At 39.3% G+C, this 14,105-nt stretch overlaps 1 protein-coding gene across 1 annotated transcript in view; it reads right to left on the bottom strand.

Moving 5' to 3' along the window:
• The window catches only part of LOC102215720 (replication protein A 70 kDa DNA-binding subunit-like), a 49,673-nt gene that overhangs the window by 14,303 nt on the left and 21,265 nt on the right, over positions 1–14,105 (bottom strand). Inside the window, exons 10-13 of the mRNA XM_005752353.1 lie at positions 9,811–10,003; positions 5,370–5,506; positions 4,635–4,783; positions 1,577–1,706 (exon numbers count right to left, since the gene is read on the bottom strand). Coding sequence (XP_005752410.1) covers positions 1,577–1,706; positions 4,635–4,783; positions 5,370–5,506; positions 9,811–10,003 — 609 coding nt within the window. The remainder of the gene's footprint in view (positions 1–1,576; positions 1,707–4,634; positions 4,784–5,369; positions 5,507–9,810; positions 10,004–14,105) is intronic.

The following is a 14,105-nucleotide window of genomic DNA, read 5'->3' on the forward strand; positions in this document are numbered from 1 at the left end:
AAAAAAATCTATCTGATCGAGAAATCACTCATCTTTGGAAAAGAGAGTTTATTACAGAGAAATGGCTCTTTCCAAAATAAAAGCTATACTATACGCTTCTTCTGGGCTATATTCTCAGCAGCATATTAAACATATCAGGTCCCCATAAGGAGAATCATGTGCTAACGGGCGTCTAAATGACTCGGGTAAAGTTTGTAGCGTGCGTGCTTGTTGTTTTTGTCTGCTTCCACTTGTCTTTGCACTAGGATGATGTCGGCGTAAATGTGCAGTCATATTCGTTGTGTTCCCACTAGTGCTGTCAGCGTTAGCAAGCTAACTGTGCTAACGCACTAGTTCTCACAAATTGAGCATTGCGTGGCACATCCGACATACTGTTTTACTTTTGTCCATGACACACTTACCTTCAGGGTCATGCTTCACATGAAAACCAAGATAGTACCAAACGCCAGATCTGGTGGGGGAGGTTCAATTTCGGGTAGCGTTGAGGCAGTTGCCATGTTGCAACGAGCTTAGCTTCTGTCTTGCTAGCTTGCGCTGCGCTCAGTGGATCCGCACTCGACAGTGCAGCCTAGGCGAAGTAGTCGAACGCAGATCCACTGAGCGCTCAACACAGACAGCATCGTCAGAAGAAAAGTTGATAAAATAAATAAAAAATTTTGTGTTGTTCGATACATATGCGTACCGAACCGAAAGCACTGTATCGAACGGTTCAATATCGATATGAGTATTGTTGCACCCCTACTGTATACGTAATTCAAGAAAGCCCAATCCACACTGTGAAGGTAACAAGAGCAAGCAAGTTAAAGTTAAGAAATAAAAAATTTAAAAACAGCATTACACTCCTGACGTCAAAGTCCGTCAACATGATGGATTTGTCCCTGTGTGACTGGAAACTTTCAAAGCATTAAAGCTTTAACTCTTTGATTTTTTGGGGCTGGTGCCAAAACTCAATGTTTACAGTGCTTGTCTTACAACGCCGGAATGATTTTCTGTTATCAACCTTGGCTGTACTGTAGCTATGCTGATGTTACATCATCTGCACAGGGTCTCTTTCATTCCTCTTCAAACAGTAGCCAGCTGCCTGAGTGAGAGAAGGATTTTCTGACTCACATATCAATCTGCTTTCTACCAAGATTTTCATAAAGAACTGACTCAGAAATCAAACTAAAACTGCAACACAAACAACAAGATTTACCCTTTTGCTGTTTAACACCTTGTGGTTTAATTTTGATCAGATTCACTGCAGATCTCACACTGTGCATTCAATGTAGCAAGCACTATAGCTGCTTGTGGTTCATAAAACAGTTAACAAAACATAAAACAATCAAAGACTGTAAAACAAAGTCACCTAATCCTAACTGCAAAGAACATTTTAATGGCGTCCATGGATCTTACTTTAGTCTCGTCCACCCCATTCCTGAAATTTATTCTGATATTGGCTGCTATTTGGGTAAAGTAAACCTTCAGTGATCTTTATTTTATTTCCCTTTTAAATCTAAATGCATGTAATGATAATGTCTTTGGAAATAAGGTAATGCAATGTGTATTTAAGTATGTTTGCATGTGTTGATGTCACCTTCTCTCCATGGCCCATGTCTTCATTCTTAATGTCGCTCAGTGTTTTCCAGTTCATGTTTAATCCTGTGCCTGCTGACCTGGTCTCTGTCAGCGACTGGCTGTTGACTGCAAAGCCTTCCCGGTCATACCTATGGAGATGACACGTACATGAATAAATATGCGTCGATTAGGCATAGCATTATAAGCACTGACAGGTGAAGTGAATAATACTGATTCTCTCTTCATCATGGCGTCTGTTAGTGGGCTGGATATATTAGGGAGCGATTGAATATTTTGTCCTCAAAGTTGATGCGTTAGAAGCAGGATAAATGGACATGTTTAAGGATTTCAGTGAGTTTGATGAGGGCCAAATTATGATGGCTCGATGACTGGGTCAGCGGGGTGTTCACAGTCACAATCTATTAATAGCAGCCCAAGGAAGGAACACTGGTGAACCAGTGACAGGGTCATTAACGGCAAAGGTTCACTAATGCATGTGGAGAGCGAACGAATGAGCTACTGTAGCTCAAATTGCCGAAAACGTTTATGCGAATTTCTGATTAAAAAGTGTCCGAATACACAGTGCATCACAGTTTCTTGTGTACGGGGCTGTATAGCTGCAAAACAGTTAGGGTGATTAGGGCCCCTCTTCACCACTGAAAGTGAGGATCAGAACTGGAGCAGAGAGCAATGGAAGAAGATGGCCTGGTCTGATGAGTCACATTTTCTTTCACAACATGTGGATGGCCAACTTTGTGTGCATTGATTACCCACAAAACACCTGGCACCAGGATGCACTATGAGAATAAGGCGAGTCGGCAGTGGCAGGGTGATGCTTTGGGCAATGTTCTGCTGGGAAACCTTGGATCCATCCATGTGGATGTTACTTTTACATGTAGCAGCTACCTAGACACTGTTGCAGACCATGTACACCCTTTCAGTGAAATGGCATTCCTTGAGGTCTCTTTCCGCAGGACATTGCACCCTGCCACAAAGCGAAAATGGTTCAGGAATGGTGCATGAGGTATTTACTTGGTCTCAAAATTTCAAAGCCCTCAATCCAATCAAGCATTTGTGGGATGTGCTGGACAAACAAGCCTGATCCATGGAGGCTAATATCTTGGTCCAGATACCACAGCATACCTTCACGGATCCAGTGGAATCCATGACAAGTCAGGGCTATATGGCAGCAAAAAGGGTCCCAACACAATATTAAACAGGTGGTCATAATGTTATGCCTGATGGGTGTATGTCCAGGCATGCCTATGAACCAAAACACATTGGTATATTCTTTTTAAATTGTCATGCACATTATACAGAGAGCAGGGAAAAGAAATACGGATTTGATAAGTCAAAAGAAAGCACACCGTATGCTTGAGGACACAAGTAAAGATCCCTGGATACTGAAAATATTAAACTACACTAGATGTTCCATAAACACTGGACCTGAATATGTTCAGCAGTGTATCTATTTGTGAAAAAGAAAGTGTCAAAGCAAATGTGTGTATATTTTTTTACATGTTTGTTCTATGGCATTTTCTTGAGGAGTAACTAAACTCAATCACTAACTGCACTGTATCAATTATAATCCAAATAAGCATCTTCAGACATGTCTGAATCGCTCTTGTAACTGATTTCCAGACACAACATCCTGCAAAATATATGATCTGACATATGGCTGCCAAATGCATTAACAGACCATTTATCATTTTTTCTCTGCATACATTAGCATCCACATACACAGTTCATCACCAAGTGAAAAATACAAATAAATAAAACCTATGCATAATATTGTCTATGCATGCCTTTTATTAATTTATCTACCTTTTTAATATACCATCTAAAATCTTCATGGATCAGTGTGACTCCTGCTCAGCAGTCTAACTAAGCAGTGCAATCTAATCAACTCATCATCCAAATTCATCAGCTTCCTTGAATTATGCAAAGAAGTCTGGTCCAAACAATCCCACATAGCACTGCATCGCCACAGGAAGTAGAGTCAGACAGACCTCCTTTGTCTTTCTAAAGCACAGACCTAAATATAAAAAAAGAAGTGGATAACTGTCTGGTACTTGACTAACTTCATTGTCATTCATTGACTGCTGCCAGCATGTAAACTTGAATAAGCACCAAACAGCAGCTGAGATCGAGAGGAAAAGCTGCGGATTAGAGGAGAATGGAAGGAGTGATGAAAGGAAGGAGGGTGCTGTTCTTTTACTTATTTAGCCCTTTAAATATCAACACCAGAGACCAATAAGACCAAGATTAAAGCTAGATCAATGCAGCCTACCCCTTCACTTTCTCCTGCACACATAAGTAACTGGCATAACTAATATAACGTACCCGTAAAAGTGGCCAAAATGATCAATCATGGAACAATTAGCAGAATTCATAATGCAGTCATTAACAATTTAAAAGTGTGAACAGAACCATGCCTTCGGGAACACGCCTGAAATTACTGTATTTACACTTTGAAGGTATGAGTGCTGTTTGACGCAATTTAGTACCTACGAATAGATTTCAAGAGTAGCACACAGGAAATCATATGCACACAGAAGGATTGTTATGTACACACAAACACACACACACACACACACAGAGGGAGAAAAAGGGAAAAAGCATTTTTGTTTCAACAGTGTCCAGACTTGGGAACAGCCTTAATGAGTGAATGAGTCATAATTCAAAATCCCTCCACAGGAGCTGCTAATAAGAATCCAGTTTGATGCTGCTCACCACGTTCCCATCTTTGTGAGGAAGTACAAAAGCAGTTAGGAGCTGGAAAACACAAATACTTGTGCTTTGTTTCTGTGGTGCTCCCTCCTTCCGCCCTTCTGTCTACATCCTGTCTCGAGTCCTGCTGGGACTGAGGGGGCACATGCCACCAGTCTCCAGCCAAGTAATCACTGGGGCTTTGCATTTATATTCATGTGTGAGACGCCTGGTGGAATTTACCATACTTCATTTCATTTGTATGAGCAATGCAGTAGGGTATTTTTTTTTTACAAAGAACTTCTTGATGTGATTATCGGTGCAAGTGTATAATTGTTGGTGTATTGCTGCACATCAGAGTGACTCACCAGGCTCTCAGTCTAAAGGCCTGTGGTATATCTGGGTTGACCATGACTGTTGAACTGAACAATGCAGAGAGAGATCTTCCCCCAAAATCAGACAATCGAGCTCCTTTGATGGCAACCACTGGCTGTGTAGAGCCATCAAAATTTTCTGCCTGGAGAAAGAAAAAAAAAGAAGAAGAAAAGTGTCTAAGAAAGTAATTCAGGAGACAGAATGCGAGGCTGCAAAAGCAGTTGTGTTATTGTCTCTTACTTGTTTAGTCTGTGTCTGCAGCTTGAAGACACCAGAAAGTAATATTTGGTATGGTGTGCTTTCATAATTGGACAACCTACAAGTTAATTTGAAAGTCATTTTTGGATTTCTGCAAAAAGGAGGGGATTAGCTCTTGCAGATCGAATGAGCTTAGAGAAGAATAGTGCTATTTCATGCACATTCGAGAGTTATTTAGCCTTCTGTCTCAAATAGGAGACTCTCGTCCAAAAAATCACTGAAGGTCACAGGAATGATTTGACCGATCCAAATTTTACAGCCCAGAAAACCTAATCAGAGTGTTTTTGTACTCGAGAGCACCCAAAGAGAGATGTGTGACTACACATGCATGGCTGTATGCACACACACATACATGGGCAACTACATAAACACGTTCAATTAAAGAGTGCTCAACACTTTTTAATGTCAAATTGGAAATCAATCCATGGATACAAAAAGACAGAGAGTGAGAGAGAGATTACAGTAATTACCTCTTCGCCCCACAGTGTGACTGTCACGACTTTGCCTGTTTCGTCGATTATGCTGAGAGCCCTCTTGGAGACTTCTCTGCTGTTCTTAGTGGTGATACGGGATACATCCTCAGCACTCTTACATATTCCAATCACATCTAGAGGTAGAGAAAATCATTTTACAACTCCATCTCTTGATAACAGGAAGACAATATCCTTACAGTTGGGCATGAAAAAGAGCGTTATGTGAAGAGCACCTCCTGAGATGTCTCTACACAGTGTAGAATTTAAAAATGCCCCCTGGATATACTCTACATAATGTGAAGTGTTATCACATCATAAGCAGTAAAGGCCCAACAGAGCACAGAGCTGACACCCCTCTGATATTGCCAAGTTACAGCAGAGTGACATAAATGTCATACCAGGCTGGCTAACACCCAGCACCACTTTCCAAATGACAACAAACACACTCATCCCTCTTTCAAGTTTCTTGTCATGTCAAGGCCTAAACACTTCATTCAGGATTACTGCACTGAGGAGCAATGAGGAGCTCTAAGATAATAAAGAAAAAATGATAAAAACAAAATATTCAAATACAGATTTCAGTTCGACTTGAGTCAACAATTGCTTTGTTCCTTTACAAGGTGGAATCAAAATGGCATGACTCCACCCATAAAAAGCATAAAGAAAACATGACTGAATATGGCAGATTTCTCCATCTAGGTAGTCTTCTTAAGAAGCTCATCACAATTTCCTCCTGCTATAACTGGATCACTCCCTGTAAGCTGTCTGTTTCAAAGTGCTGTAAACAGCCACATGATGGCATTCACCGTGGCATTCAGATAGATCATTTGTTCCCTCAGATACATCAGAAAATGACAGAATTGTGCACTGATAGTCTAACCATGGAGGACAAACTGGTAGTGCACAAAAATACTCCTGCTAATACACCTGAAGTTAAATCTGAAGTACCTGTACCTGAAGTGTACCATTTTCTGGTTGTGGCTAATAAAGCTGTTTGGCTTCTGGGTCAAAACCCAGCTCTCATCAACATGTAAATCAGGTACTATTTTGTGTTTTGCGGTCATTGTCTCCAGCAGTGTATTTCATAAAGTAATTATCGTCTCACTGTGAAGAAACTGCTTGGTACCAGCATCTGCTGAGGTGTGTAGTCTGCTACATGTGCTGCAAACAGTACTGTAGTATTATAAAAATGCTGCTATGTAGTGACACCACTGATAAATTACCCCAAATATCTTTTCCATGCATTAAATTCTGTAAAAACAGCAAGCTGTCATATTAACAAGATCAGACATTTACATCATATCTCTGATGGGTGATTATAGGTATCAGACAGGCGTTGACTACCTGTCATAAGAAAACACAAATATTTATTCATTAAGCAAATAACAAACTAAATAAATGTTTTATACCAAAATCTAGACAAGTCAGAAATTAATCAAGTATGACATCCATCCATTTAAACTATTTTTTAATCAAAAAATAATCATGTTTACAATGGGTTTTTTTGTTTTTTATAAAAAAGCAAATGTGAAAATGCACAGATAACAACAATAATTATATTTTAGTATTAAAAACAACATTTGAATTAAAACGTTTGTGCATAAAGGTGGATTAACCATTACTGAAAGAGAAGAAATGAGTTTTGGTACAAAATACTGTTACAAATACTGTTTTTACTATTTAACTATTACTATTTTGAATATTGCCATCTCTGAAAAGCCTCATTGCGGGTGACTGTTGCCATTTCACTTGAGATAAATGATGTTTATAACATTATTTATAAATGGGGGGGGGGGGTGTGTCTGTAGCACGTTTCATGGTGTCCTGAGGATTTACACATTTGTGTTCATGTATTTAACAAAATAACTACACTGAATAACAACACCTTTTTTCAGATCACTCATCTGGCCTTTCTGCCTTCTCTGCTAGCCTTTTTCTAAACTCTCCCCTTCCTACCCATCCTCCCGGTATTTCTGTCAGTGCTCTCTCAGCCCTCCTTAATTCCATTATGATTGAGACGTCATCCACCTCTGAACTCCATTATCACCACAGGAACAGGCTGACAGTTCTCATTACCATGTTATAATCCCCTATTTAACAAAGGAGTAGAGTGAGAGGCAGTCGAGGGAGAGAGCGAACAGAGAGTCAACAGATGACACACAGGACATGTAACACTGCCCCTCTGTGACCAACGCAAACACACTCCTACAGCTAAACTGCTCAGTGCATCTCTAAACTCTTTAGTGTGGTGCTGTGCTGGTAGTTTGCAATAATGTAACCATGTAATATAACTGTTCAGGATGTAAACCTACATGGAGCTTTCAATTGGTAGGGTACAGCCAGTTCCTTATATTTCTTTCTGACCATTAATTTCTTTTATAGTGTGTCCAGCACTTAAAAGATTCAACATGCCTGCTTCTGTGCTATCAGTTGTCTTACTTGCTCTGTTAGCCCATGACGCTACAACACTGGATTACTGTGCAATGCAAAAATCAAATCTCACACAGCGCACAGCTCTAGCATAAGACAAACGCAACAGACCTGAACTTTTCAACCCACAGACGCCAGCAGAATAGGTTTCATCCAAACAGGATTTAGTGTAAAATTCCTCTTTAATCTTGTTTTAAAAAGCTGTTTGTTTTTAGCTTGCACAAAAAATGTATTGGAATAAATAAAGAACAACTAAGCAACAAAAACAACATATTCCTGTGAGAATTACATCAAAAATCACAAACTAAAGTGAAGTCAGGCCAATAAAAATCAAAAGAGAAAACTGATTTAAATTTGACAAATCTCCCCTTCAAGGTAGTGTCCTTGCACATTTCTGGACTCCTTCCAGTCTGACTGCTATTTTGTTTTATTGTTAACTGAAGGCCCTTGTTTGTACTTGTGCAGACTATAAACATCAACTTCTGTGACGCTTTCACATTCAGAGCTCAGTCTCGTTGTACAAGTCACAGATTAAACAAATGTTATGCATTGTTTTTTTTTATAGTTATTAGTCTAGAGGGCATTCAGAGAAAATAAAGCCTGGAAAACAGTATATTTGTGTATATATATATATATATATTTTTTTTTTTTTCCTCCCTTTATGGGTGGAGATGCAGAGCTCTAAAACTGCAGGATGTAGCGTGCATACCGCCTAGAAAAAGTTTTTTTTTTTTTATCTCTATTACCGGTACCCTAACTATAAAAATGTCACTCATACCTGTACATCGTGACACTAATAAAAAGGACAACACTACCAAATTACTGTCTCTCAAACCTAATCTTCATTTGGATCATCCCAATTTATCTGCCATGAAGATAAAACTTAAATGTCACGCACATTGTGTCCAGGAGCCACAACAAAACTTAATAAAAACAGCAGAATAAACGTAATCGTCTTCCTATGACTTCTCTTACAGTATGCCTGAATTAACCTTGATTTTGATCCTGCCGTAACAAATTTTCCCAGAAAATCTGGCTTACAACTGACACGACCGTGCCTGTCAAATAGATTCGTTTTTTGTAGCATCTACACCTATGGCCTAATTGCCTAAACAGTAGAAGCAGAAAATCATGTCTTGTCATGTCAACAACAGCCCATTTCTAAAAACCATAAACCATTCTAATTTCACAAGCAATTTAAATTCACTTGTGACATACAGCAATTTCTCTTTCAAATTAAAAGTATAAACAAAATGGCTGGGCCAGACCAGTTTAAATTGCAATCAGATAGTATGATACTCCATGGGCAAAAAAACACTAACTGAACCAGAGTCATAAAGCCTTTATCTAAATGATTTTTGATTTTAAAGACAAAAAATGAATCCTAATTAAATGAGTAATATTCATAAGGTTTTCCTGTTAATGGAGTCAATCGAATGTGGTGTACAAGATAACATCACAGAGAAAAAAAATTACCTAAAATTTTGTTTTAGGTAAAAATATATAAAAATATTCTTTCATGGTTGAGAAATGTGTTGTATTCTTTGCCTGGATTGACTCACACAACAGTCACTGGTATGTTTTTTGTTTTGGCTTCTGATTTGTAAAACATACACACGCACAACACAGTTGCTGAATCACACTAAAGTTTCTAGCTTTAACGCTCTGTTTAAGCAGTTGTTCCACAAAGTTTGAAGAGTCTGTGAGTCAGGTCATCATCAGAACGCTCACTGCAGTCTGCCGATTGGTGTGACAAATTCCCATCTGGATGAGTTCATTAGTAATGTTTCTGAGCTGTGATTGCAAAAACCGAGCTTGTCAGATGCAGTTTGGTTTTGTGAGGCTTAAAAAAAAGAAAAAGAAGCAAGTAGTCACGTCTCCTGCTTTTGCCTTTTTTCTAACCATCCTTGACACTGAAGCTCTACCTGCTCACTCACTGTTAAGTTTTTCTTTTATCTGTTAAATTGGAGAAATGTATAAATAAAGTGTGATGAATGTTGTCTCCTACCAATGATAGCATCTTTGTCTCGATTTTCCAGCTCTGCGATGGGCACAAAGTCACAGTGCACTGTGGGGATGCTCTGATTGTCATCACATGGCACGATGGATGAGTGAGCGTGGAGGGTCATCTCGTAGTCGTTCTTCAGCGTGGTGTACTGTTTGTTGGCCGGCTTGAGTGTAGCTTTGGAGATGTAGTACACCTACCGAGAACATTAGATCAAAGTTGTTGACATCATAAAAATTTGACTTGAAAATCTGCAGTTTCCTGTACATTTAATGCGATTGATTGAGTGGGTCACCAATTTATTGATCGTGTAAAAGGAAATAATTATTAAAAGGCTGCTTGTGTTCAACCAAAACCTAATAAGAGTTGAAAACCTTCAGGTCCAACTAAAATGTGGTGCCATATCAGCCCCATCAGTCCTCTAATTCACCAGAAAATGAGAAGCAGCTGAGAGCGAGGCTGCTAAACAGCATAATTTAAACTCAATCTGCGAGGCTCACTTCTTCATTTACTCTCCCAAGTCTCCGATATCCCCCCTCTCTTTCCGCCTCCCAGTTTGTCTCTGTGACTCTCTTCTTTTTCCTTCATTCTTCCCCCTCTGATTTACCCCACACAGAGATGGGAGCATGAAACCAATGTGATAAGCATTCTGGCTGCTCAGAGCCAGTCACACCCACTCACTGCTCTGTCAATACCCAGATCACGAAGAGACGATGGATTCGTTCCTTTATCTTTGGAGGGCAGAGGACACAAATTGGATATGAGCCTGTGTTGGGAGTCACTGCCAGTGGCTGATACCTGAGCCAATGTGAATACCAAAATGATAGCGAGGGTTAATTGAGTTATTAAGCTCTGTGGGCGGGACTAAAATACGCAAGCGCTTTACCATCTGTTCTACCTGTCAGGTAATCGGACAGGTAGATAAGACAGGAACAGGTGGCTGAGATGATTTCGACTGGTGTTTACTTAATCTTTCTAGAAAAAAATTATTGTCAGTGATTATAGAAAGAAGGAATCTATGTGCAGTAGATTTATTTTTACTTGATTAAAAATGTACTCAGTTCTTTGAGGTTTCTTCTAAAACACAAAAAACTAAATTATATTTATATTACTTGCCAAAATGATTTGTATTCTTGAGACAGAATGAATGTCTTCAATTATTTTTTTTACCCACAAAACATTTACAGGGCTGACATTTTTCTTTTTCGAAAGCGCAAAAATGTTTCCTTCTGTATTAAGTAGTGGGTTAAACAAAATTTTGTTGCAGATAAAATTCTTGGTGACTCCTATGTTCTGTAACGTACACTGAACGTCATAAATCAAACACACGCAAACGGAGGAGGTAACATCACATTTGCAGGGTGGTGATGCAATGAATATAATATATACATGGAAATCAAAAGAATTAGGATTTATAATATGCTACGCTCATTATAGAAAGATTTATCATTACAATGCAGCTGACACGTTTAACAGGACAAGGAAATTATTCACAGGTGGAGATAAACATCAAAATATCCAAAAACTGGTACACAGATTCCTATAAGTGCTTTTTTGATGAAGCCCATTGGTTATTTGAAAACTCAAGATGGTAGACAATTTCATGTTAGCTGTCAAAAAAGGCAAGAAAACATAATAGTTTTCCAAAGTAAACTAGAAATCCAAGAATGTGTCACGGTTCGGGGTCATGTTGACCCAGCTTTCTGTTTCTCATGTTTTGGTGTTTTTCTAAATTATGATTTATGATTTGATTAATCAGTGATACTGTTTTGATTATGATTATTATTTAGTAGGTTTTGGTCAGTGTCAAGTCTGTCTCTCTCTGTCTAGTCCGTGTCTTAGTAAAGTGTGTTTTGCTTCCTGTTTTACTTTGAAGGTTCTTGTTCCTGTCTGTCAGTGTTCCAGATTTGCTCTCCCTGTCTCGTTAGGCCTTATTCCTCCCAGCTGTGTTCCCCTTCTGTCTCTAATTCCTTGATGACTCCCTCAGTGTATTTAAGCCCAGTGTGTCTTTGTGTCAGTGTCGCGTCGTTAACGGCTTCTACTCTCATGTTAACTGTGTGTTCTGTCTGCTTGCCTGCCTGCCTAGTTCGGTTTTTGTATTCCCAGTTTAGTGAGGTTCCTGTTCTGTTGCTATCAGCAATAAAGCTGATTTTTTTTGAGTTTATGTCTGCCTTCGAGTCCTGCATTTTGGGTCCTTTCTCTCCGTCTGCCTGCACACGGCCATGACAGAATGATCTTGATGTCAAATCATACACGACTGAACACATAAAAGTCAACTATAGAAGGCTGAAATTACTCAGAATTGTTTTTTTGTTTTGTTTTGTTTTTTTTAATTTGCAAATATGGGTGTAGTAATAAACATCTCCTGCATGGACCTTTACACTCCTCACTGGTTACTCAATTCTCACCTACTACTAGGGCTGTTCGATATATCGATATATATCGGATGACGATATAAAAAACGTCTGTCGTTTCATTTTACGCTATCATTTGTTTCGTGGTGTCGCAAAATAAACTGTTTACGGCAATATATTTTTCATCGTTTTGATGGTCACTGTAGTGGCTATATTCATTTCTTAAAGTTCTCTCTTTCTCTTATATTTAATATAAACACACTACGGACGGAGAAGCGCCTGTTTTTATGGGTTGTGGTTAGCAAAAACGACGGTAACAGCATGCGTGTCCGCTTGTTTATGTTCCACATAAACCTTTCACAATAAAGCTCAAGATCCTGTTGAGACTTTTCAAAATAAACTGAATCACGTGAAAGAGCAAATTATTTACGGATGAGAAGCAAAAAAGATCCGCCATGTGCTAAAAAATCAACCTTAGACTCAAACGTTAGAACAGGCTTTTCCCTGCAGCACGCCGTGTAATAAATACTCACAAAGAAAACGGCGGCCGTTACAACTTATGTCTAAAAATGTATAGTTTCATGCATCGGTTAAAACACTCGACTCCAGCTACATGACGCGCAGCTGGAAACACTTCCCACAAGTCGAGCTGCCCGAGATTCACAGAATTTACAGAAAATGTTACATTTTTGTGATTTATATCATTATCAGGACGATAGAGGTTTTATATCGGGATATGAGATTTTGCTCATATCGCACAGCCCTACCTACTACCACCAAAAATCATGTTGTTTATAGTGCCTCGGGATTGAATAAGATAGAGAATGGATTGGTATATCCTTACCCATCCATTCTGGATTGCATGTGAGTGTTAAAAATGTGTCTGTAGGTGCATATTTAAAAGTGCTTGGGTGCTAGGTAAGTGTAATCTACAGTCATTCCCCATGAACTAAACTAGGAGACATTAGAAGATGAACTAACATTAAATCTTGACAGTGTATTTTAACTACTTACATTAGTTAACCAAAGAAACAAACAGCTAGGCATCACAGTGTTACATTAGTTGCCTCACATTAAGGTTTTAGGTTTGAATCTATCCAAAGAGCTGTAGTTCACTGAAAGTAGCTTTTGGTGTGATGGTAAAAGGTAATCTCTGTGTTAGCATGTTACAAAATAAATGATTAAGAAAATTGACGACAGGGTGTGTGAGAGCTGAGCAAAGGGTAAAGAAGCCTTCATGCATTGAACACATGGAATTCATTGAATCAAAAATTAGGAATAAATCAAGAATAAATTGGCACCGGATGACTGTTAAATGTCTGAACCTAGTCGTAAGCATGCTATCAAAGAGGTAAAAGGGTAATCCCTTTGCTTGCACAGCACAGTGCAATTTTTATTGGCCCACTGGAGCTTCACTGTCAATGTCTCATTGCAATTATTTTGTTTAACATTTGACAAAAAAAGGCCTGAAGAACATTCCAACTTCCCCTTTAGTGTGTTTGTTGGGCAGCTTAGATAATGTCACTACAGATAAGAATATAGCCCATATGGTTTTCACTGCCCTATGCATAGCAAAGAAAACAGTCCTCATGAACTGGAAAAATAAAAATAATCTTAATTCTAACCAATATAGGAATTATCTATTAGATTACATTAGTCTCGATACAGCCTCTGCCACCACATCAGATCAATTGCTCTGGGCTCCTTTGATTAGCTCCATCACCTAGTGGGGGTGGGGGGTCATAGTTTGGTCCCACCTTCGCTGTTGTGATTGGTGTGTGGGTAGGGACAGGCTTAGGGCATCGGGGGGGTTCCCCAGGAGCATCCTCCTTGGGGGGCTCAACCCGGGGTAGCGGTCATGGCCTATTAGGGGCTCTGTTGGCTCTAAGGTATCGGTTTCCTCGTGGCTGCGGGCAGCGGGGCTAGGGGAGGGTCTGTGCTGAC

Source organism: Pundamilia nyererei, unplaced genomic scaffold, assembly GCF_000239375.1.
Source record: "Pundamilia nyererei isolate P.nyererei 1_Seehausen unplaced genomic scaffold, PunNye1.0 scaffold00354, whole genome shotgun sequence".
Taxonomy (NCBI): Eukaryota; Metazoa; Chordata; class Actinopteri; order Cichliformes; family Cichlidae; genus Pundamilia; species Pundamilia nyererei.